Source organism: Perissodus microlepis, chromosome 2 (assembly GCF_051167445.1).
Source record: "Perissodus microlepis isolate ML-2025 ecotype Zambia chromosome 2, ASM5116744v1, whole genome shotgun sequence".
Classification (NCBI taxonomy): domain Eukaryota; kingdom Metazoa; phylum Chordata; class Actinopteri; order Cichliformes; family Cichlidae; genus Perissodus; species Perissodus microlepis.
In genome coordinates this window covers 6,031,007-6,056,595 of record NC_140462.1, presented here as the reverse complement: position 1 = coordinate 6,056,595, position 25,589 = coordinate 6,031,007, and the positions used below count along the sequence as shown (strand labels likewise).

Here is a 25,589-nt window from a genome sequence, read left to right as displayed (position 1 = left end):
AGACTTATACAAAGGAATCGATGACACAGTTTATCAATACTGAAGTGGCGATGTTCTCCCTTCAAAAGAAGACACTGAAGAAATGATTCTGACGATAATAAATCATGAACTTTTTATTCCATTCTTGTTTTTGAGGACTTGTTTCCTCCAACTTGTGGGAAAGCTATAAATTTCTGCAAATCGTGTGATGTATGCTCAGACACATTTTTGTTTTGAATACAGAATCAGCCTTGTTAACATGTGTATTTATAAGGCCCTGTGTCCATTTAGTTTTGCCAGATGTCCTTGTGTAACACTTTAAATTATCATCTGCCATGCAGACCCAGTTCTCTCTTTGACTGGGGTTGTGACAGTGAAAGTCACATAATGAGTATAATAATAAGCGTGACAGGTATAACAAGTGAGTGTTTTAAATGCTACATGAGTATGGTATTAAATATTGTTGACCTTGCTGCAATTTATTACACATTCAATGAGCTCATTAATGACTTAAACACATTAATGAATTAAGCATGGCTCAGTTTAATAATGACTATCTGGATGATGTCTGGGGAATGCTCTTTGTTCCCAATAAAAATCTCATCAAAAAACTCATACACACTGTGTTATTTATAACAGAACCAACTTTTGAATTTAGATTCAAAATGTTCAGCAAAACATGTCTGACTGACACCAGCCGAGATATACCAGCAGCACGATCTGATTTCCTCGTGTTGGTGTTGTTCCCAGATCATCATACTAAATGTTGTTCCAGGGTCAACATTGCAAGTGACCAATCAGAATGTTGTGACGTCATACTTTTGCGACTTTGGGAAAAACCGGCGTAAAACAAAAAACTGTACTTAAGCTGCGAGAAACCGCCTCTGTCCACCGATCAACGGACCCTGACCCTAACCCTAACCCTAACCGTAACCCTTTAATAAACAGTAAGCAGAATTGATATTGTCCTTGCAACATTGGAATTTCATAAATGCACGAATGGCTTGGCGCGCAAAAGAATAACGTCACAACAATGTGATTGGTCACTTGCAATGTTGAACCTGGAACAACATTTTCATGATGGTCTGGGAACAACACCAACACGAGGATATCAGATCATCCATACCAGCAAGTCACTGGCCTCATCCGTTTGTCTTCATTGGTTACGCAACTTAAATTTGCTTCTTCCTCTGATAAGTGTTGAGCGCTGTGTTTTCTGGCAGCAGAAAAGAGGAACCAGAAGTGAAGGTAATGCAGAAAGGACACCTCCCTCTGGTATGGTTTACCAAGCTAAGATTAGCAGTCAATACTTCCTTTCTTACCCTTTAGAAAGAAGAAATGTTCAAGTACTGTTTTCTTTTTGGGAGAAAAAAATCAATACTACAGTCTGCTTTACCAGGCATAATAAAAAAAAATAGTGAACATAGTGTCATAGGTAAGATCACACTGTACACTACACTGAACAAGCAATATATTGTTTAGTGGTACTACTTTCAGCTGTAAAGTAGAGTGTAAAGTGTGGTGAATGTGCGCATTGATATGCATGGGTCCTTCCACAACATCTTTAATAATGTAAGTTACTTTCCACAAAAGGTGTTGTTGCTTAAGTGGTTAAGTTATAAGAGAGAACATAACATGAGGGTTAAAGAAAAAATTAAAGGAGTGTAGGATTGCAAATGATGACTATCAAACATAAAGGCTATAATGATCTATATGATTTTACCTTAGCAGCTCAACACACCATGTTTTGGCATGAGTAACTGTACTTACAAGCATGAACACTACTTGTCTGCTTAAAGAAGAAGCTCCGTTTTTTGCGAATTGCATTGCATTTGATCTAGTTTAAATTTTCATGAACTGTAAGCCTGCATGGTGAGTCTGTGGGTGATGTTTGCACTAGCTGTAATGTTTCAGCTATCTTATAAAATGCAAAGTGTTCTGTATCCACAGGGTTAAATTTTAAATGACTTTGACTTATGATACCAGCACGCCAGATACGAATGGTGTAACTGAAAAGATTAAGGACATTTCCACCATTCTGAGCTAATGCTAATTATCTCATTTCTATCTGTACTAGCAGACACTCTGGCCACACTACCACTCATTATCACAAATGTCTTATCAGCCAATTATATTGAAGTAACTCAGTGCATTCACACAGGCAGAAATGGTCAAAAGGACCTGCTGAATTTCACATCAAGGATCAGAACGGGGAAGAAAAGGAGATTTAAGTGACTTTAAATGTGACACGGTTTTTGGTGCCAGATGTGCTCGTCTGAGTATTAAAAACACACAACCATCTCTAGGTTTTACAGAGTGTGGTCTGAAAAAGAGAAAATATCCAGTGAGTGGCAGTTCTCTGGGCAAAAATGCTTTTTTGATGTCAGAGATCAGAGGAGAATGATCAGCCTGGTTCTAACTTATAAGAGGGCAACAGTAACTCAAGTAAAGAATGGTTACAAACAAGGTATACAGAAGACTATCTCTGAATACATCGCTTGTCAACTTTTGAAGCAGCACACCACAGTAAATGCCACAGCCTACCTGAGCATTGTTGCTGACTGTGGTCATCCCTTTTTGACCAAGTGTACCCATCTTCTGATGGGTGTGCCAGTGACACCTTGAAAAAAAAACACCAACTGCAGCAACTGAATGATACTGTCATGTTAACATGGACCAGCATCTCTGAGCAAGGTTTCCAACATGTTGTTGAGTCTGCGCCATGGAGAATTAAAGAAGTTCTGAGAGGGAAAGTTTGCATGTGTTTTGGAGTTTGCAAGTGTTTTGGAGTTTGCAAGTGTTTTGGAGTTTGCATGTGTTTTGGAGTTTGCAAGTGTTTTGGAGTTTGCAAGTGTTTTGGAGTTTGCAAGTGTTTTGGAGTTTGCATGTGTTTTGGAGTTTGCAAGTGTTTTGGAGTTTGCATGTGTTTTGGAGTTTGCAAGTGTTTTGGAGTTTGCATGTGTTTTGGAGTTTGCAAGTGTTTTGGAGTTTGCATGTGTTTTGGAGTTTGCAAGTGTTTTGGAGTTTGCAAGTGTTTTGGAGTTTGCAAGTGTTTTGGAGTTTGCAAGTGTTTTGGAGTTTGCATGTGTTTTGGAGTTTGCAAGTGTTTTGGAGTTTGCAAGTGTTTTGGAGTTTGCAAGTGTTTTGGAGTTTGCATGTGTTTTGGAGTTTGCAAGTGTTTTGGAGTTTGCAAGTGTTTTGGAGTTTGCATGTGTTTTGGAGTTTGCAAGTGTTTTGGAGTTTGCATGTGTTTTGGAGTTTGCAAGTGTTTTGGAGTTTGTACGTGCTTTGTCTCTAGGGGCCACCGTAGTATGCCACTAATAAAGCATCACTTTTAAAACCCCTGTGTCTACCACTGTGGTCCAGACTGTCTTTTTTGGGTCAGGCGACTAAAAAAATAAACTCACCAACTTTCTTTTATCTAAATCTGTGTATGTGCTGGAATCTGTGTGTCTGTTATCTTATTTGCAGCAATCTGCCAGACATTAAACGATGGCACGTGAAGATATGGAATTCTTATTTAAGATTGAGAAGTAAGCTGACAAGGAAATTAAAAAACAATGTAGCCAGTAGCATAAAATTATCAGCAGTGCAGCTGCTGTTAAAAAATGCAATGGGCGAACTCTCTCTCTACTTCAACCTGTGATTTTGCACAATTGCAGGCCTGGTTTTGTGCCATACAGTCATTACAGTGATAATGGCTCCAAATTAGCTTCATCCTGTAAGTTTGCCCCATCCGCCTTGGGCCTAGATAACAGAGGTTCATCTTTGGGAAGAGCAGATAAGTTACATTTATATCAGTTATATTACCATGCCAGAATAGATGAAGTGAGACCAGATTTACTGGCTGCTCTACAGTATCCCATGGGGCAATCTTACGAGCACAGAAATGAAGCCATCTGGGAAATGCCAAAAACTGCAGTTCTTCAAGTGGCCACTTGAGATTGGATAATTTGCACATTTGGAGCCTGGTACACAAGCAGGTTTTTGTTCTTTCTAGCTAAATCCCCCCTCCCGGCCTTAACCTAACTACATGATGAGATACATGGATTCCAGTACAGGCAGCTGTAGCCGGCAGCTGTCTGGAAAGCTTCACCTCTGCACATCTGAGTCACCGAACTGGACCTTTTGTGCCTTTTGGAAAGGTTAATTGATTGATGTAGTGAATTGCACTAACAACATGTCCAAGAAGCCGGTGTTTAGTGAGTGATGTTCTGTTCTGCAGTTTTGTTTGCATATTATGTAGTACTATTTAGCAGGTATCTGTAACTAAGCAGTGCACCTATACAGTCTATGGAGCTGATAACATCGCACTCCATCATCACTTCCAAATTTGGTTACTTCTGGCTGCAATCCAAGATGGGGATGGCTACCAAGCTAAAATTCAGGTTTTAAAATAGGACTTCACAAACCATCTTTTAACATCTTCTATATGCAGTCTGTACAACATCCTCAAAGGCTGTAAGAGGATTTTGGCCTACAATGTTGAGGATATTGTGCATGCACATGCATATCAGCTGCTCAGTAACGTCTGATTCTTTCTCATGGCTACACTGAGCGAGAAAGTAGCCTGTTTACCTTTATCAGAGCATCGAACATCTAACTTGCCATCGGTAAAGCACAGCTAGTTCTGCAAAAACAATACCAAGATGGCATTCTCACTCAAATTTACTGAATAAACAATGTAAGAAGCAAAAGCAGATGTGTTGTGACAACAGCACTTTTTTTTCTTGCATCATATTACTTGAATGCATACAGCCTTTACCCGCATGGATTATTCTGACCACACACAGAAAACCGGAAAACCTTTCACCTAGAAAAAATTAAGTACTTCCTGGTGTAATGACTGTGTTCAATTGATAGTTTTGAGTAAAATTATGTCTCTTCATGCAACCCCCCCCCCAATTAATTCCAGAGAATTTGTTTTTAAGAAGAATTTTTGTATTTGATTGCCATGTAATTTTATGTTTTCAGTCACTAGTCTAAGGGATTCACCTGTGCATTATTGACAAAGGACTGTTATGTAATTCAATATTTTGGTTAGGGCCGATGGTCAGAAAAAAGAAAGGTCACAGAATGTGTGCTTGTGTTTTTTAAGATTCCATAAATAACCTGTGATGTTTTTTTTCCCTTTTTGTTTATGATGGTGTCAAAAACTTTTGCCGCTTTGTATTGTAAAGTGTGCAGTGACAGCAAAGTACTGTATCTGCAGCATATTTAGTAGTCAGGAAATCCCCTTAAAGGCGGCAGGAAACAGTAGAACTGATCTTAATCTGTACCAGTGGAGTGAGCTTTAAATTATTGAATGAAGAAAAAAAACAAAAAACAAATCTAGTCCTGTTTTTTTCATTAATTTTATTTAATCGCCAGACAGGAGTGGAAACAGTCCCGTATAGGCAAAACTTAGTGACAGTTGATCAATCAGACTCCCTCAGATGCCTTATAGTAATATTCTTCTTGCTGGAAATTAAGTTTTTCAATTAACATTACTGAAAATGTCTGCAATATCAAACAAGGAAAGAAAAGCACTGCAGTGAGCACGCTGCAGTGTCTTTGTGCAGACCCTGTGGGTACATCTGTTTATCAGTTTGTGCATGTGCGTGCGTTTCAGCTCTCAAGAGGAAGGTGTAGCTTTCCTATCAACAATGTAACATGTGTGCATGACATCTCTGCATGTTTTCTATTATGTCTTCCTATGCAAAATATATTTCAACAGTGTCACCATCCAACAGTAAATACAAGGAAGTAAATACTTTCCCATCATGTGTCTAGCCTCTGTTACTATAGTCAAGCTCTAAACAAATTGTAATTTTTCTGCCCATTTAGATTTGTGGAGACTAAACTAAGAGCACATGTCATAAAACAGCATAAATCCAATAAATAAAGCAAAGCAGCAGAGAAGAGACAATGCCGTGTAAAAACCAAACTCATAACAAGATTGTTCTCCTTATTGGAATCATTGTTATTCTGACCTCCATAGTCATTTTTATTGACTGCTGTTGGCATGCCGTCTTTTGATATGCATATTTCAGCTTTCGGAGATTGGAACGTGAAGATTAAGTTATCTATGAACTGTTTTAGTGCGATATCTTAAATCTGATTAGCAAATTGAATTTAGATTTGATGGATGTTCTTAAAATGAGCAGTTTCAGTACACATAGTACTGTGGCTAATCCACAACAGTTGTGTTTGCATGTCCAAATCTCCCACTACTGCAGCTGGCTTTATCTATTAACACAAGAAGGCTTCAGCCAGGCTGCTGGAGGAGTTTGTGTGGCGTCTGTACAGTATGTTCTCCAGTTTTTTCAAGGCACTGAGCATTCCTCCCAGTAGTGAAAAAAAATGCAGGTTTAGGGTTAACTGGTTTGACCATGTAATGCTTGGAGGTGTGAATGTGAGCTTGAGTGGTTGTCTTTGTGACGTGGGATGTGCTTCAGCACCTCATGGCAGAGATAAGAGGGTATGGATGGAATGATGTTGAACAGGTTAAACAGATGTTTGTTTTTTCCCTTAACAGACAAGATTTTATTACACCTTAAATACTCTTTCATTCTTCACATGAATAGTAATCTTTTATGGGCAATCTTTTCTTATCCTTTTCAGTGATTTCATTATTAGTAATGACAGACACGTTACTCTAAAGATGTTTTAATTCTATTACAGAGTTTCCCATTCTATTAATGTCATGTTTGTTATGAATATCGGGCTTCTTTTCACACATTTCTCTTTGAATGAAATAAGTGAGTTGCCTGGAGTGAGTGGCTATTGTGCAAAGTTATACAGGATACTGTCAAAGCTGGCTGTGTGGCTGGCAGAGTAGGATGCAATGCAGGACTTGGAACAGGAGTAAACTAAAAAGCTGTTTTGTTAAACAAAAACTAATTTAAAAATAAAGCAGGTCAAAAAACAAGTAGAAACCAAATCTGCATATCAACACGGATACTATACTGCCAGGGAGGATTAACCCAGAGGGAGAATGCAATGAAAACCAGAGGGAAACTTAAGACTAAGAGAGAGAGGAAATAGTTGGGCAAAACAAGACACAGGTGAACAGAATCAAACTAACATGGCAAGGGGAGGGGAGGCAAAACTGAAGACAACACATGAGATGCTGGAATATCAAGATAAAACAGGAAGTTTTACCAGCACTAAGAAATATGAACTTGACAGAATTAAAGGAGAAAAGAGTTAATACTACAGGTGACACTGAGGAAAAGACGCAGAGACAAGAATAGGACATGAAAGACAAATAACATAATCAAACAAAAAACGATGAACTACTAATATAGAGAAAACTCAGAGGGGTTAGAAAAGCAGAATCTAAACAGAAGTCTATAGAGCTCAAAAAACACATCTTATCTTTAAACAGAATGAAACTTAAAGTCTATAGAACAAAGCAAACCATCCCAAAACAGTTTCAATGACCCAGGGGCCGCTTAAATCACTAGGAAAAAAAGACTTCAAAGGTTCCTCAAAAATACATAATGACCTTTATTTATTTTTGTCAATTTATCATTAAGTCAGGTATAACCTTCAATAGATATTTAATAGATAAAACAATACAAATATTGTTTTATCTATTAAATAAATACAAAACTTAACAAGTATATTGTATTCATTCTGAAAAAGAGCAGATTCCTTTTTTCATTTATCAAGTCTGATCCAGGCTCCATCTGGGCTGCAATTGATTCCAGAAAAGTAGAACGCTGAAATAACTTACAGTGGCTTGCAAAAGTATTCGGCCTCCTTGAACTTTTCCACATTTTGTCACATTACAGCCACAAACCTGAATCAATTTCATTTGAATTCCATGTGAAAGACCAACACAAAGTGGTGTACACGTAAGAAGTGGAACGAAAATCATACATGATTCCAAACATTTTTTATAAATAAATAACTGAAAAGTGGGGTGTGCGTAATTATTCAGCCCCTTGAGTCAATACTTTGTAGAACCACCTTTTGCTGCAATTACAGCTGCCAGTCATTTAGGGTATGTCTCTACCAGCTTTGCACATCTAGAGACTGAAATCCTTGCCCATTCTTCTTTGCAAAACAGCTCCAGCTCAGTCAGATTAGATGGACAGCGTTTGTGAACAGCAGTTTTCAGATCTTGCCACAGATTCTCGATTGGATTTAGATCTGGACTTTGACTGGGCCGTTCTAACACATGGATATGTTTTGTTTTAAACCATCCCATTGTTGCCCTGGCTTTATGTTTAGGGTCGTTGTCCTGCTGGAAGGTGAACCTCCGCCCCAGTCTCAAGTCTTTTGCAGACTCCAAGAGGTTTTCTTCCAAGATTGCCCTGTATTTGGCTCCATCCATCTTCCCATCAACTCTGACCAGCTTCCCTGTCCCTGCTGAAGAGAAGCACCCCCAGAGCATGATGCTGCCACCACCATATTTGACAGTGGGGATGGTGTGTTCAGAGTGATGTGCAGTGTTAGTTTTCCTCCACACATAGCGTTTTGCATTTTGGCCAAAAAGTTCCATTTTGGTCTCATCTGACCAGAGCAGCTTCTTCCACATGTTTACTATGTCCCCCACATGGCTTGTGGCAAACTGCAAACGGGACTTCTTATGGTTTTCTGTTAACAATGGCTTTCTTCTTGCCACTCTTCCATGAAGGCCAACTTTGTGCAGTGCATGACTAATAGTTGTCCTATGGACAGATTCCCCCACCTGAGCTGTAGATCTCTGCAGCTCGTCCAGAGTCACCATGGGCCTCTTGGCTGCATTTCTGATCAGCGCTCTCCTTGTTCGGCCTGTGAGTTTAGGTGGACGGCCTTGTCTTGGTAGGTTTACAGTTGTGCCATACTCCTTCCATTTCTGAATGATGGCTTGAACAGTGCTCCGTGGGATGTTCAAGGCTTGGGAAATCTTTTTGTAGCCTAAGCCTGCTTTAAATTTCTCAGTAACTTTATCCCTGACCTGTCTGGTGTTTTCTTTGGACTTCATGGTGTTGCTGCTCCCAATATTCTCTTAGACAACCTCTGAGGCCATCACAGAGCAGCTGTATTTGTACTGACATTAGATTACACACAGGTGCTCTCTATTTAGTCATTAGCACTCATCAGGCAATGTCTATGGGCAACTGACTGCACTCAGACCAAATGGGGCTGAATAATTACGCACACCCCATTTTGCAGTTATTTATTTGTAAAAAATGTTTGGAATAATGTATGATTTTCATTCCACTTCTCACGTGTGCACCACTTTGTATTGGTCTTTCACGTGGAATTCCAATAAAATTGATTCATGCTTGTGGCTGTAATGTGGCAAAATGTGGGAAAGTTCAAGGGGGCCGAATACTTTTGCAAGCCACTGTAGTATACTGTGAATACATTCAAAGGTTTTAGTATCTTGGTGGCATTGTCCCACATGCAGCTTCAAGATTAACTCTGCATGGCTGATCCTGATAGCGAGCCCTGGTGACACGCAGGCCTCAGATTCAGTATATCTTGCTGACAAAGAAGCAGCCCCCATCAATACAATTTGTGACAAAGAGCTAACCTGATGTGTAAGAAAATGTTTCTGCAGATCTCCTCTAGGCTCACAGAGGTTTTCATATTACCAGCCAAAAGCACAAATGCAGTCTAATGTTCCTACTGCATGACACAGAAAGACAGGCACACACGCAGACAGAAGTGGCATCAGAAGATGATGGCGGGTCATGTGCAGAGGTGTTATGAAATTGCTCGGCTTCAATTTAAATGTGGCTTTCTCAGTTGTCACTTTGCCTGGCATTGTTGTGGCCTGCTGGCATCCAGTTTTAATAATCTGAGGCTGTAAACAGTAGAGTGTCAGGGGGAGGGGCTGCTTGATGGTGGCATCTTAACTCATACCATACCTCATACACTACCAAAAATATCAATACAGGCCTTTGCATGTCTGTGTGTTTGTATGTGTGTGCGCCAGAGTCAGACAGATGGGTGGTACATTCTAACAGAGTGATAAATGAGTGATACATTATTGAGTTTGTGTTATGTGATTCCATTCAATAGTTTATCGTTTACAGACTGCAAAGGAATGGAAAGCCTTTCTGTTTATTAGTTTTTTCCCCAGGATATAAAGATAATATCACTGTTGGTATGCTTTGTCCCCATCCGTCTCTCTCTTTCTTAGTAGACACATCTTGTCAATATTCTCACAAATCGTGGCATACCAGGCTACAGCTATTTATATAAGTGGGAGATCTGCCAGATTTACAGTGAGAAACAAAACCAGGGGTATTTCAGTAGCCCACATCTCTTTCTCACTTGGTATGGAAAGAGTTAAAGGTTGACTGTTTTCTACAATTAATCACTGTGAGAGACGTTTGAAGGTGGTACAGAAAAGTTGCTTCCTTAAGTGGCAAAGAGAAAGAAATCTGCCTCCAGCCTGTTTATTCACACATTAATCATTGTGGACATTGGAAGAACAAAAGGACTGCGATTCCATGGGTCAGCCCTATTCCCACTAGTCTCAGTTAGCAAATTTGTACACTGTTGGAAATATAAAAGTTCTTAAAATAGTAAAGCAAATGAACACAAAGTGTTCTGAAACATTCCAAAAGGACAAGAAATGATTAGTCCATTATTTCATACAACAAGATATTAGAAGAGCAAAGAATACAGTGCATACAAGAGAAAATACATGAAAGAAAACAACAAGCTAGGGATTAAAAACTTAGGTGTGAATACTTGGCATTAAAAAAAAATCACACAGGTAGATAATATTGCGGTGGAACTGCATTTAGGAAAACTAGTAAATAGAGTAGAAAAACTCTGCAAAACAACACAAAACACAGCTGAAGTTTAATACGACACAATCAAAGTAGAAAAGAAATCTCAGAAAACACAACAGAAGTGTTTCTGGGGACACAGTAACGTGACGGAAATGCTGCAGAAGTGACAGAAACCAAAACATGCAAAGGCCTGCACTGAGACATGCTTAAAATAAAGATTCGTTGGTGTTTGGGGGCAGAAAAAGATGCAAGGTTATGTGTGTTTTAATCACATGATCCATATACTGTAGATACATGTTTGCTATTAGCCATTTACTGTTCCGCAGCTGGTCACGTTATGGTCTCCCAAAAAACACTTGTGTTTTTTTATTATTTTGTTTTTTTACATATATTTTCTTTAGATGTTCAACTTCCTTGTGTTTTGTGTGCTTTGTTCTGCGAGATTTTTCTGTTTGCAGGTTTTTTTCTTAAAGTGGAGTGCATTTGACCTCTCTGGGCCACCATAATAATAATGTTACTGGAAACCTCATGATTGGGCCTCAGATGCCTCCAAACCATATCTGTCAAAATAATTGGGAAAAAATGACACTGTTCAATTATTTATGTTTCTATTAGGTTTCATGACTCAAATATATATATATACACACACATATTTATTAAACTAGCTGAAAAACGATTATCTTTATAAATAAATAAATATTGATTTTAAAAAATATATATATATTAATATTACGTATTTACTAGTTAAAGGTAGAATCACTTGTGCTTTCTAAGGAAAGGATTAAAGTTCCCAATCCTATTCTTCCCAAAGTTTTACGTAAAGGTAATAATTTGGCTTAACCTTAACTACCTAATTTATACTATTAATCCTGTTGTAAGTCTTGCTGCAGACTGCCTTTTTTCTAACAGCATGTTTCAGTAAACCGATAGGTCACTAGGTCATCACAGTATTTAGCTTTTAACCTCCTCAAACAAGAGTCTAATTCGCCCTTCTCTTTGTATGTTTGCAATTAATAAGGCAGAGAAAAAAGTGACTCCCATGAGACTGGCAATTTCTCTGCCAGGTGAAGAAAGACTTCCCGTCTCTAGTTTACCTTACCCTTAGATATTAGTATTAGAATTCAAGTGGGACGCCGGAAAGTGTCAAATTGTGACGGTAAAATGCAGGTGCAGGTGAAACAAACTGAATTCTCAGACATTTTGAGGGTTTTAAAATTCTGTACACGCAGTAAAACGTGACACTATAACAGGTGTTGCATTGATTAGACCCACCAGAACATTTTTGTCTTTTGTGCATGGTGAACTCCATCTATCTTTATTACACCAAAACTAAGTAAGCAATTATTAAACAATTGTGCACCAAGACTGTTTCTCTGAACCACATGCAAAACAGCTTGGTTGTTCTCCATTACCAAGAAGAACTGGCACTATATTTGCATGGTGGTGCACACTGCATGGAGGCTTTGGTCTTTGATGCTCATACACACATTTGTTGTTGGGTGGAACTCACCCGCAGATCCCTAGGGTCCTTTAGGAGAGAAACAATTAGTGTTCCATGCTTAAAATTAATCCCAAGTGGAAATTCTTTGTTTCTGTGATTAAGGATACAATTGACTGGCCAATGATTCCTTGAATGAGAGAAAGATTGAATAGATTAGACACGACTGATGAGTGAAGGGTGTATTTACTCAAGTACAATACTAATTGTACTTGAGTAAATACAAATTTGGATGCCTTTACTTACTAGATGTGGGTTTTTTGTAACACCTATTTTTTGTTACAGTGTGTGTAATTATTACTTACTAACACTGTAAAAACACATTATTTTCACATTTTCACTTCATTTTCAGTTAAAATAAATTAAAAGCAATTGTGGTCTGTTTAGTATTTAGTCTGTTTTAACGTTGCCATGTATGGAACGTATGATGTACAATGTATAATGAGAATATAGGTCCTCTCATTTCCTTGTTTGTTCCAGAAACCTTTCCCTAAATGAATTATAGCTCCATGTATGGTTGCTGGAATATTGCAGGAAAAATATAGTGAGGGTTGGGGGGGGGGGGGTAACTTGTTGGGCCATCAGGTCAGGATCACAACTTCTATAAAGACAAGTAAGAATTGTAGAGGAGATGGACAGATAAGACACTTTTAATGTGACAGTGTTTGACTAAATAGAGCAGTGCACAACATCTAAGTGCAGACAGGACCCAAGATAGTTGAAGGGTTATCCAAATGTGAACCGGTTCTGCCTGGGAGTGACAGGATACAGGAAAACAGATGTCACAGACTGAGGAAACCAGTTGTGATTATTCCAACACTGGAACAAGCTTTCCAAAACAGAACACAGAACAGAAATATCATTTACAATTAGTGTAGGTTATTGTACTGCATACTTAAACTAAATCAATGTGAAGTTCAATATGTACTGTGTTTCACTTAGTTGTCCACATAGGCCAAGAAACAATTACAAACAAGCTCGAGGTCTAAATCCAGCATTCACAGACAACGCTAAAGCTGATCATCCAATAAAAAGCTTTCTTGATATTATTTAAAATCTGTTTTCTGCATTAAAAGCAAAATAGAAAAGCTCTTCAAAGTAATACATGTAGGAGAAAAAAGCATTTGATGTCTATGCTGTACATTATAACTTACAATCTAACTGTTGGAAGGTGCTGATAATGTACTGACTTATCTTTGGAGGCTAAGCATGGTGGGTTTGTCATGCATGTTGTGCAAGAGATAAGACTATGGGGGTTACTAAAATCAAATAAGTAAAATGAGCTGGGGGGGTTTTCATGGCACTATTTTTACCTGCTGATGCAGTATGAAAACCCAAGGAGTGGACTTTTGATTTCAGAGCAATGCATGTTTACATTTTTCCTCTTTTTGCGGCACATGTGGAAGTTTCATCCTCACATTAGTAAAAGGAAATAGATTAAAAGGTCATTAAAACATCTAAATGGATTTTGGGAATATGATTACTGGTTTTCATGGAAATCTGCCAAGAGAAGTTGTCATATAAACAACATATGTAACAAGACGCAAGGTCACCAAATCAATTGAAGTCTTCCTATGAGTGCCTATGGAACATTTTAGGGTAATTCACCCAGTAGCTAGTTACTGACATTTTGCCTGGAACTGGAGCAACAAAGTTCAAATTAGTTAGAAGGCACCATGGTTACAAGCAGTATGCAGCATGTCTCTGAACCGTTTTTGTTTAAAAAGTGGGACGTAGAAAATCATATTTGTATAAATAAGTACTGAGATGTCTGTGTAAATGCTGAAAATTGGATTTGCGCATATGGATTGAGCGGTTGGATTTGCTCGTGCGTCATCAGTCATATAGGTATTTGTCAAAGCTCCCTTGGAAGTGCACAGAGGAAGTACAGTGCCTTTGGCGTCTGCATTCTTTGAAGATCAGAGCTCTGGAAACTATCATCACTTCCCTTTGTAAGCTTAGCGTGGACCTGTACACACTTGAAAGCACCCACAGAGAACTGAGACACACTTACCTCGACCTGGGATTTGAAATGTCAGACCAGTAGCTCAGAAATGACAAAAGCACAAGCTATCGCTCATTTCCACTGCTGTGATGCTGATAATGGAGCAGCCTAATTTTCATCAAAATGTACAGTCATCTGAGCCTGGTTAATAGTGTGTTCCACACATAACTCCATTCCACAGTACTGTCACCAAAATCACTTCACTCATCACTGATCTCCCGGTGGTTAAACTTGAGAATGCCATTGGCAAAGCTCATATGTGATGTGGTATTTAAGCCGTTTTACCTTGTCTACCATTACTACTTCCTCTCGGTCTCATGAGTACGAGCGGGCTGTCAGTTGTCACACTTCATTTACTCTAATGCTTTCTGTGTCGATCACCATCATCAGGATTCGCAGCATCAACAAGCTGAAGCAGAAGCAACAGAAGCCATTTGGAAAGCACTCAGACTGGACGTTGACCAAAATTCAGCCACTATCTAAAACATTAGTGCTATCATGTGCCATTGCACACTCGAGTCACTATTGGTGAACTGATTCTACCGTTAAATCATCTTTAATAAATCTTTGTTAGCTATTTTAATTATCTGCCACAAAATGTAAACAAGAAGTCCACTGTTGAGCCTGGGTCATTGCGTGGGGCTCTCAGAGAAGGTTCTTAAGCTGCACGTGTTCCTAAGCAGTTTTTGCAGTGTGGCGTGGATGCTGTCATGCTAGTGGTCACTGATTTGGACAAGTGGTGTTGTAATGTAGTGGTAACCTTTGGTAGCACGCATCAAATTAACATAAATGCCAGGCCCTAGCACAACATTGCATTTTAATGATGAGTGTCATTCACTTCGACTGTCAGCTGCCTCAGTGTGGAGACTAACCAGTGTAGGTTGAAGACACAATTCCATTCGTATGGCTCAACCACTTGAAAACTGCCACTTTCTTTTTTGTTATGCTTTGTTTTTTTGTTCATTTTTACATCTGTTGCACCTGCTAGCACACTCAGAGTCTTCCTATGTTAGCTGAAACAAGCAAGTGAAGTCTGTGTTTACAGTCTAATCCCTGTTATCATGTTTGCTGCTTTTACTACTTTCCCTGCCTCAGGCTTTCCATGTATATACATGAAAGGGCAGGAAGGTGTGTTTCCCTCTATGTTAGGTTTTTCTAGAAGTATCCATGTAGAACGAAGGGGACGTCCAACAAAAGAACCAAATGCAAATTGTTGTAGATGAAAAGCAGACTAACCTATATTAGTATATTCGAGTGTCTTTTACACAGACACTGCTATCTAGCTCAGAAGATTTCACTGTTTGCCTTTTAACTTGTGTAATATAATGTAAATGTACAAAAACATGCAAACAGATTCTTGTGGCCGCTAATTAACTCAAATGTGGGATCAACTTGATCAGAACATGGGAATGTTTTGGAAATTATTAAAATAAGAAGTAAAGTTGCTGTTCATAGAAAACAAACACCTAAACAAATATAAAACCAAACAAACCTGCCAGTTTTTTATGATTTGCACAGAGCTACTTTCAAGTAGTAGTAGAATGCAAATTTGTCCTGAATCCTGAAAACATTTTTGTATCTTGATAAGACATAGCGTGACAGCTTGTCCCTGTCAAACGGGCCACACTAGTGGTGCAGTCCTAGACTAACATTATGAGGGACTCTTCCCTAGTTTGACTTTTAGACATCTGTACTTGTAGCATTATGTAAATCTAAGTGTGTTTATTCTGTGGTTACAAAAACTAAACAGGCTGTAATATACACTTAAGTATGCGGGCAGTATTTAAGTAAAATATGTCAGAAAAAAATATACAGTTTTAAAACATTATTTTGACATTAAAACAAAAAAAGGTAAAGCAGAAAGCTGAGCCTGTTTTCAATATGAAATATGAGCAATGAGTAAGATCTGTAAAGCAGCTATTACCTATTACCCCCTTCCCCCACTTCCAAATAGTTTTGCACTGCCTAACTTTAAGTATAGTCTAATTTTAAACACAATGTAAACCTTCTAAAACTAATTATACACCATAAAAAAAAATCAATCTTAGGAGTCCTTTACTTTGTTTGCAGTTTTTGTCTCATGCAGCCCTGCAAACACCGCTGTAGGGACAGCGTGTTCAAACTCTTGAGAGCTCTCAGCACCCTCCGCAGGCTGGCTGTCTGATTGGCTCAGTACTGACCATGATGTCATCACTGCATGCTATAAGCGCTCTGACAAATAGCCTGGGAGACACATTAGAAGAAACACTGCTCAGCTGAGGGACTGAGTGAGTGAGACACACGCAGATCAAGTAAAGCAGAAAGTAGCTGGGACATGTGATACTCACTGCTTTGTGGGAACTATCTGAACAGTGACATTTTACTTTGTATGGGAGCCAGGAAACACGACTGCAACCTGTGGAGGTTTGTACTTCTGCTTTTGTCTGGCTTGTTTAGCATGTTTTAAAGCTTGCCTGAAGCCAACTTGATATACTGTTTATGTATGTGGTTTTTGTGCAGTAAGCTTTGGTCTCCTTTTTCTTTTTTGTTAGTGCTAGATTTATGTGCATGCATTTTTTTTTTTCATTTTCTTTTGTTGTAATTAGGCAGAATTAAAAAAACAAAACAACGTAATTTGTAAAATTCACTCCTTTTGTTTGTTTGTGTGTGTGTGTGTGTGTGTGTGTGTGTGTGTGTGTGTGTGTGTGTGTGTGTGTGTGTTTTGTTCATGTGTGTTCTCTTCAGATGGGAAATACAACCACCTCAGAGTACACCAATATGACTGCGATGAACTCGTCATCAAATTCAACTGGGACTGATGAAGGTTTCAGTGCCCCTGTAATGATCCTGCTGGGCATGGTCATGTCCTTATTAGTTTTGATTATTGTCTTTGGCAACATCCTGGTCATAACGGCAATTGCCCGCTTTCAGCGTCTCCAGAATGTCACCAACTGTTTCATCACATCGCTTGCCTGTGCTGACCTGGTCATGGGTCTGATTGTGATTCCTTTCGGTGCCTGTAAAATTATCTCTGGTACGTGGTACTTTGGTAATTTCTGGTGTGACTTCTGGACTGCCACTGATGTGCTCTGCGTGACTGCAAGCATTGAGACCCTGTGTGTCATCGCCATAGACCGTTATTTGGCCATTACTTCTCCCTTCCGCTACCAGTCGATGTTGACCAAATGCAAAGCTCGCATTGTGGTGGTGCTGGTCTGGTTGATTGCTGCTCTGATATCTTACCTGCCCATCCACATGAAGTGGTGGACTGCTGATACTTTTGAAGCTGAAAACTGTACGAACCGAACCGACTGCTGCGAATTCCACACCAACCAGGCTTATGCCATCACTTCCTCTATCATCTCCTTCTACATCCCTTTGGTCATCATGATTTTTGTCTACAGTCGAGTTTTCCAGGAGGCAAGGCGCCAACTAAAAAAGATAGACAAAAGCGTTGGACGTTTTCATAATAGCGACAGTAATTCTCTGGAGGCCAATAATGGGCGTGGCCTTAAAAAGGCAAAGTTTTGCCTTCGGGAACACAAAGCTCTGAAGACTCTGGGCATCATCATGGGGACCTTTACTCTGTGCTGGCTGCCCTTTTTTGTGCTAAACGTGGTGGAGGCTATATGGGCTGTGAACAGCCCGATCACCTTTATGGTACTTAACTGGATAGGTTATGCAAACTCTGCCTTCAACCCACTTATTTACTGTCGGAGCCCTGAATTCTGGTATGCATTCAAGGAAATCCTGTGTATGAATAGGAACCGCCTCACCAACCCTGGACCTGTGAATGGATACATCTATAGCAGGCACAGCTGGCAGAGTGAGCAGCAGGGGAGAAGCAAAGGTAACTCAGAAGAGAGTGACCCCACTGAAGGGTTTCTGGGGAAAGGAGCAGGGGTCTGCAGTGTTGTGGACAGAGCAGTGGACCCCAACGGGAATTGCAGCAAAGACATAATGACTGTAACGAGTATAACGACTGTCCTATAAACTTGAAGCACTGAGACTTCTGTCAACAAGGAAATCCAGATATGTTTACACTGCTATTGTAAACTGTTTTTTCAAATGACTGATGAAGGTAAGGCCAGTCAAAAATGACTGACAGAGTCTCTGGAGACTTTAAAGAAACAATAACTCAGCTGTTCAGCTGAGTAAAGTGTCACTTTTCCTCTTCAAACACAGTGACACAAAACTGTAGGTCTCTCACATTTCCCTTTTGTGTGCGTTCATTGCATTTTTTTATTTTTTTTTAAATTTTCACATCTACCTCATCATACCTTTTCAATATTTGCATCTTAGCTGACCATCTGTCACATTAAGTCACTGTCCGCAGGAGTTAAAGTAGGGCAGCATCTCAGCAGTTTATTTACTCTACTAAATGGCCTGTGGATTGTATGACTGCTAATTGTCTGGCTTCAACTGAATTTGTAGCCATGTTGTTTATCTTTGATCTGGAGAGAGATCCCACAGTTTTTATTAGCATAAAATGTTTCAGAATTTCAAAGGAGAAGCAATCGGAGGTTGTAAATTTCATCCAAGCGTGCCAATTTGGCACAAAGAGCAAAGTAATCAGAGAACGATTGAGGGTGAAGGGTTAAACGTAATACCTCTTCGATGCTTTGCTTCAAGAAACACATTCCAAATTGACCGAGATTATAATCTGGCATCCTTTACTTTGCTCTTTTTTTCTTTAACGATTGTCCAAATCTGAAAAATGATCAAAAGCAGGTGTGGCGAAACCTGTCTCAGTCATTCTGTCTCACTCCTCAGCAATGTTACGAGGCCCTGTTCCCTCCTATAGTGTTTTACAGTCTCTTGCATTTGAGTTTCCATTGCAGGCAGATAGCACTAGAGATATGAGGGTTAATCTACAGTAATGTACGAGTTACTGATTAAACCTAGGTCAAAGTGAGGCTGGTCAAAACTTGCATGCCTGTATATGTTGTCTAAGCCAGGTTCCGCTGTCAGGTCGAAGATATATGTACGTAATCTTTCAGTGCAAAGTGGATGCCATTACAGATAATGCGGTTAATCCTGAGTGTTGACCTTTGAAGCTTGCAGCTGTTATTAACATAAATTCAAAAGTGCACGTTTTGAAGTTTGCTATTGCACAGTCAGAACCCATCACTTCTTGCATTCTGTTAAGTGACCGACTTATGTGCTACATGTCACTCGGTACATTATGGCCATTATGTAAGTGTAAGAAAAACTATTCATCTTTCCTTTTCCTTCTTTGCAACAGTTACAGTAGCCCCCTTTGTTGCACAAGCCCTATTTATTTATTAAAATCTGTGGTTGCTCTGTTTCAGCATGTACACTGTTTACTGAAACCAGAGAAGCCATTTCCTTAGTCATGGCACAAGGGTACAAACCACACGTAATAATAAACAGTGAAAATAGCCAAGCGATAACAAAGTTCCACACCCAAGATGTGGCGGTGGTGAATATTCAGGCTAATAAAGATAGATGAGAGGAAGAAAAAGAAAACAGCCCTTAGTGCACTGTTGTCACTGCTCTCTCACAGGTGCCTCCGCCGTTGTAAAATCAGTTGAAAATCAGAAAACCTTTGGAGAAGACACTAAGGAGTCCATAGAACAGTGCCTTAGCTGTTCCAGTTTCCAACATTAATTCTCTAATAAACAATGCAGGTTAGAATAAAATCTGAAGGGGCAATTTAACATGAGATCAGATAGTCATGGGAACAATTTTTTTTTTGTGACTTACAGTAAACGGTGTGCAAGATCATTAGTCTTAAGAGAAGTAATGAAGGTGCGCCTACAGACAGAACCCCTTTCCCCAGTCAGTTTGGCAGTCTCTAGTATGTCTTGATCAGCATGCTAAATGTGGCAGAAGGGGGACCAGGGATTCTCTGCAAGTCTAAATCGGTGTTAGTGACCTGTGTTAAAGTGCATGTAGCATTGCCGGTGCAGGTCTGCTGATGCCGTAAAAACTGTGAACTTTGTTCTCTCAGAGGAATCTCCATGTACTGTATTGCTATGTCCGATCAGCGCTGCTGCTGCTGCAGACCTTAGGAATAGACGTAAATATGGTATCCTCATACGTCACTGTTTGCCATGTGAAAAAACAAGCTTTCCAGGATGTCGAGCTCATTATCTGTTTTTCTTTTTAACAGATTTACAGCAAAGTAAATGCAGGGGTTGGGTGTCATAAGACATGTTGGTCTGCATTTTCCCAACATTTTCACTGTACAGTCTACGCAAAGCACAAAATGGTCAAAGACTCTAGACCATTTTCTGTGTTGCTTTTATTAAGATGCAAATAGCTGAGTTTAAAAGGTCTGCAGCTTAAATAAGTGTAATTTTAGGAGTAATGCACAAATGATCTCTTGCATGCCAGCTTCACATTTGTAGTGAGGTGTTTGTGGACTTCTGTGCCATTTCCTTTAAAAGTGATCAGTTTGAGCCCAAGTGCTGTAGATTGTGAACTATATATCCACACTGCTCTCTCCTGGCAGTGGCCTCTCCTTGCACCTCAGCTGGCTCAGAGTTACTCATGGTTACTGTTTCATCAATAAGGCTGTATAATAAGGGATGCATGGCTTCACCTCCCGTTGTTGCTGGAGGACACCACACTGTTATGTGCAATGAGTCCTGAATGAATAGCTGACAGTATAACATTCCAAGCAAAGCACAGCTGATGGTTTCTAACCACATACCTTGCCTACGGATTCTTGCAGTCCACATTTAGTTCTCCCACCAGTGTCTTGCAGCAGATAAGCGATTTTAGTGTGGGTACACACAGAAAGAAATATATTTTTAAAACAGATTCAGGGTTACAGAGAAGTCTTAGAGGTTATGTTACAAAGTGACACATATAATTTTGTACGGCAATCAATATCTTGGAGTTAAATATGATACAAGTCTTGGTGGGGTAAAACCAGTGCTTTTCTAACAGAACCACAGTTGTTCAGATTGAATAAAAGTCAGTTTTGCTCATGAGAACAACTTAGTCATGATTTTAATTAAACTATTCACCATCCTAAAAGCAGCACTGTATAGGACTTTCATTTACTTTCAGGAAGTATTTTTAGAGATTTTGAATAACCAAATAGACATTGGAGTTCATGAACTTTAAACAGTTATGCCTATTCAATTGTACCATAATATTTTCATGGAAGTTCTTCTTCCTGTTCGCAGCTCAAAATAAAGACTGTAGCATCTCAGCACAGATGCTGTTCAGTGTGAAGCATTCAGAGAAACTGACATGTGTAAATGTGAATTTTTACAAATGTTAAATGTTGCTTAAGCCGTCATATAAAAAAGTATGTGAAATACTTTTTTTCTTTTTTTTCCTCTCGTGGCCGGGGTGAATAAGCTGTCACTCAGCTAACTAAATGTTTACTAAATGTTTGCAAGCTAACTTCGCACAAGTTCTTGTCACTGTTTGTTAAGGTATCGGAGGCTGTTACAATATGTGGTGTCTTGTGATATTTATTACAAAAAAATGTATATATGTGATGTAACATTTTTATGGAAATAAATGATTTACATGTTGCACATAATGTCCTCATGTGCATTTCCTTTATACACATTAAAATGCACACGTAAAGGATACGTCAGTCTCGAAGGCCCAACTGCAGTTAAGTCTATTTTAGTATGGGAAAACTATCAAAACGTGATCTGGAATGATGGACAGGAAGGACATCGGGATACAATTAAAATCTTTCCACTTTCCTTTTTAAACAGCGTGTCTGCCTAGTGCTCCAAGTAATCGTACATTATACAGACCACCTAATTCTATTCCAGAAATCCAAGGGAGGAGGATAGAAGAAATATATAGAGCCATAAAAACATCTCGATATTTGGCACTAAGCTGGAGTGGAGAGCATTTTTCATGTTTCTTTCAAGAATAAAATATGTTCATTTGCAGAATGAAGATCAAAAACCTTAAGAGTAGTCATCATAGTTAGGAATGCAGTTTCACAGAAAAGGATTTTGCTCTGGAGATGTGATTACGCCTTTCATGCTGAGTAGAGAACACTGGGCACTGATTTACTATTTTAAGTGAGATATGAACAGTTTTTTACATCATACAAAACAGTAAAATGAGCCACTTTCAGTAATATCACATACTACAGTTTCTATAGGTATACTAAGAACGATGAAAAAATGGTGACTAGCTTTGAAGCTTGATAAAATTTCTGCACACTCTAAGGAATATTAATTTTCAGGGTTAGAGGTTAAACTCCCCACGCAGACAGAACATCTACACTGTGGCCTTTTCTGCTCTGTGGAGGGTCCTGGACGAATGCCATATCAGAATCCGGGCTAACCCGGCAGATGCTCCTTATTTCAGGGTTTTAGACATCTACTGAAATTGAGTCACTGGGATGCACGCATACATGAGTCTGCAAGATTAATATTGTGCCAACTTATGTGCCAAGCCACTCAAATAAGTCCTTCCATGGTAATATCCACAATCAAGCTTTGCAGACTTTGATCCTTAAGAGCTAGATAAGAACGCCATTTTCCCATAGAGGCCCACCATGTTGAGTGAGAGGGAAAAGAAAGTAGCATGGAGGGAAAACTCTGGAAAGAAAGTCTGTTTTGGGACAGGAAGACTATTTTCTCAGATATGTTAATCGTGTCAGGGATATACTGCATACAGGGTGTGACTATGTGAAAACATTGTTTTTGATAGATCGATATGTCCCCTGGCACCCTGGTGACTACAGTGACCGAGGCACCGCTATGTCTGCAGTTCCCTTTCTCCCAAGAGACCTGCTAGCATGTGTGTCTGTGTGAGTGTGTTCGTCTGTATGTATTTGAGAACGTGTGGATGTTTGTGGACTCATAGGCACATCTCAAATTAAAGTTTGCCCCCCTCTGAAAAACTAGATCCACCTGACCTAAGGTTAAAAAAGCAAACGTGACCTTGAAAGATGTGTTTCACTCTGTTTAAAGGCCAAAGTAAATATAATAAAACACATCTTTTCAAAAATATTTTCTGTTTGGTATTCTGTCATAACCAAAAATTATCTATGTTTATCCCATAAATGTTTTTAGTCATAACTGTGTCAAATTATTATTATTATTATTATTTTTTATCTCCAGTGAGCAACAAAATGATCAGTCTATCACTTCTCTTCTCTAAAAAGGATTTACATCTCTACATTACAAGATATAAATACCTCAGTTCTTGTGAAATTAACATAGCACCAGCAATGGACATAGCATTTTTAATAAGAGCTTGTGAGCTCATAAGTGAGCTCATAAGTTCAGACCAATCACTGGACTAAACTACTGGACAATAAGGTCACAGCTGATTGCATGCTTTAGGTGTGACAATTTAAAGAAGGAAAGAAGAACAAGGCCGGTCCAAGAAAAAGTTGGCAGTCTATGAGAGCTCAGTGAAATGTTATCCCTGTGGATTTCTGTCAGCGGGGTTGCTAACTCTTGACCTTCTGGTGTGTGACATGCACGTTAACCTTTATTCTCACGTTCTCACTATGTCCAGAGAAGTCTCACAACAAATAGAGAGAAGGATCACAAGCAGAAAAAAAATATCAAAATCTGGGGGTTTTTTTTCTTCTTTTTTTTTTAACATCGGGCCTTTTACCTCTTTCAGCACCAACACTTTGTCATAACCAGTGGAGAATGTAAAAAATACAGCTTATGGACTGTTTTGCAGGATGGATACAAATCTGTCTGTAAGAGGTTATTAGTTAGACTCACAAGCGTGTATAACCTAACCCTAGTTTGACAAAATGTAAACAGGAGATCAAACTGTGTGAAACATAGAGTTTCACACATTTAAGCACAGTAGCAGTGATATCACCAATTATTCACTTATTACTACTTATTATTTGTAACTATTAATATCACATAGTTGTTAGAAGTCCAACATGGTAAGTCTTGTGCTTTGAATAAAGTGAAATGTGGTGTCTTGTTAAGTTTATTGCATTAAGTGTGTTTATTTTAGACCTTATAGTCCAGCTCAATATTTTAAAAAGAAATACATTTAAAAAAAAAAAAAAAAAAACACATGAGAACACTCAAATGCAGTAATCATTCAATTCAATTCAATTCAATTTTATTTATATAGCGCCAAATCACAACAAAAGTCGCCTCAAGGCGCTTCATAGATACAGAGAAAAACCCAACAATCATATGACCCCCTATGAGCAAGCACTTTGGCGACAGTGGGAAGGAAAAACTCCCTTTTAACAGGAAGAAACCTCCGGCAGAACCAGGCTCAGGGAGGGGCGGCCATCTGCTGTGACCGGTTGGGGTGAGAGAAGGAAGACAGGATAAAAGACATGCTGTGGAAGAGAGACAGAGGTTAATAACAGATATGATTCAATGCAGAGAGGTCTATTAATACATAGTGAGTGAGAAAGGTGACTGGAAAGGAAAAACTCAATGCATCATGGGAATCCCCTGGCAGCCTACGTCTATTGCAGCATAACTAAGGGAGGATTCAGGGTCACCTGGTCCAGCCCTAACTATATGCTTTAGCAAAAAGGAAAGTTTTAAGCCTAATCTTAAAAGTAGAGATAGTGTCTGTCTCCCGAATCCAAACTGGAAGCTGGTTCCACAGAAGAGGGGCCTGAAAACTGAAGGCTCTGCCTCCCATTCTACTTTTAAATACTCTAGGAACAACAAGTAGGCCTGCAGAGCGAGAGCGAAGTGCTCTAATAGGGTGATATGGTACTACAAGGTCATTAAGATAAGATGGGGCCTGATTATTTAAGACCTTGTATGTGAGGAGCAGGATTTTGAATTCAATTCTGGATTTAACAGGAAGCCAATGAAGGGATGCCAAAACAGGAGAAATATGCTCTCTCTTTCTAGTCCCTGTCAGTACTCTTGCTGCAGCATTTTGGATTAGCTGAAGGCTTTTCAGTGAGTTTTTTGGACATCCTGATAATAATGAATTACAGTAGTCCAGCCTGGAAGTAATAAATGCATGAACTAGTTTTTCAGCGTCACTCTGAGACAGGATATTTCTAATTTTAGAGATGTTGCGCAAATGGAAGAAAGCAGTCTTACATATTTGTTTAATATGTGCGTTGAAGGACATGTCCTGGTCAAAAATGACTCCAAGGTTCCTCACAGCGTTACTGGAGGCCAAGGTAATGCCATCCAGAGTATGAATCTGGTTAGATACCATATTTCTAAGATTTTCAGGGCCGAGTACAATAACCTCAGTTTTATCTGAATTAAGAAGCAGAAAGTTAGCGGCCATCCAGGTCTTTATGTCTTTAAGACATTCCTGCAGTTTAACTAATTGGTGTGTGTTATCTGGCTTCATGGACAGATAGAGCTGGGTGTCATCGGCATAGCAGTGAAAATGTATGCTATGTCTTCTAATGATGCTGCCTAAGGGAAGCATGTATAATGTAAACAGAATTGGTCCTAGCACTGAACCCTGTGGAACT

At 39.2% G+C, this 25,589-nt stretch overlaps 1 protein-coding gene across 1 annotated transcript; it reads left to right on the top strand.

The window, feature by feature from the left end:
- Positions 1–16,452: 16,452 nt before the first annotated feature.
- On the top strand, positions 16,453–21,941 carry adrb2a (adrenoceptor beta 2, surface a). The gene is made up of 2 exons (XM_084941972.1): positions 16,453–16,609; positions 16,931–21,941. The coding sequence occupies exon 2, from the start codon at positions 16,931–16,933 to the stop codon at positions 18,176–18,178; it is 1,248 nt and encodes a 415-aa protein (XP_084798098.1). The 5' UTR covers positions 16,453–16,609; the 3' UTR covers positions 18,179–21,941.
- Positions 21,942–25,589: the final 3,648 nt, after the last annotated feature.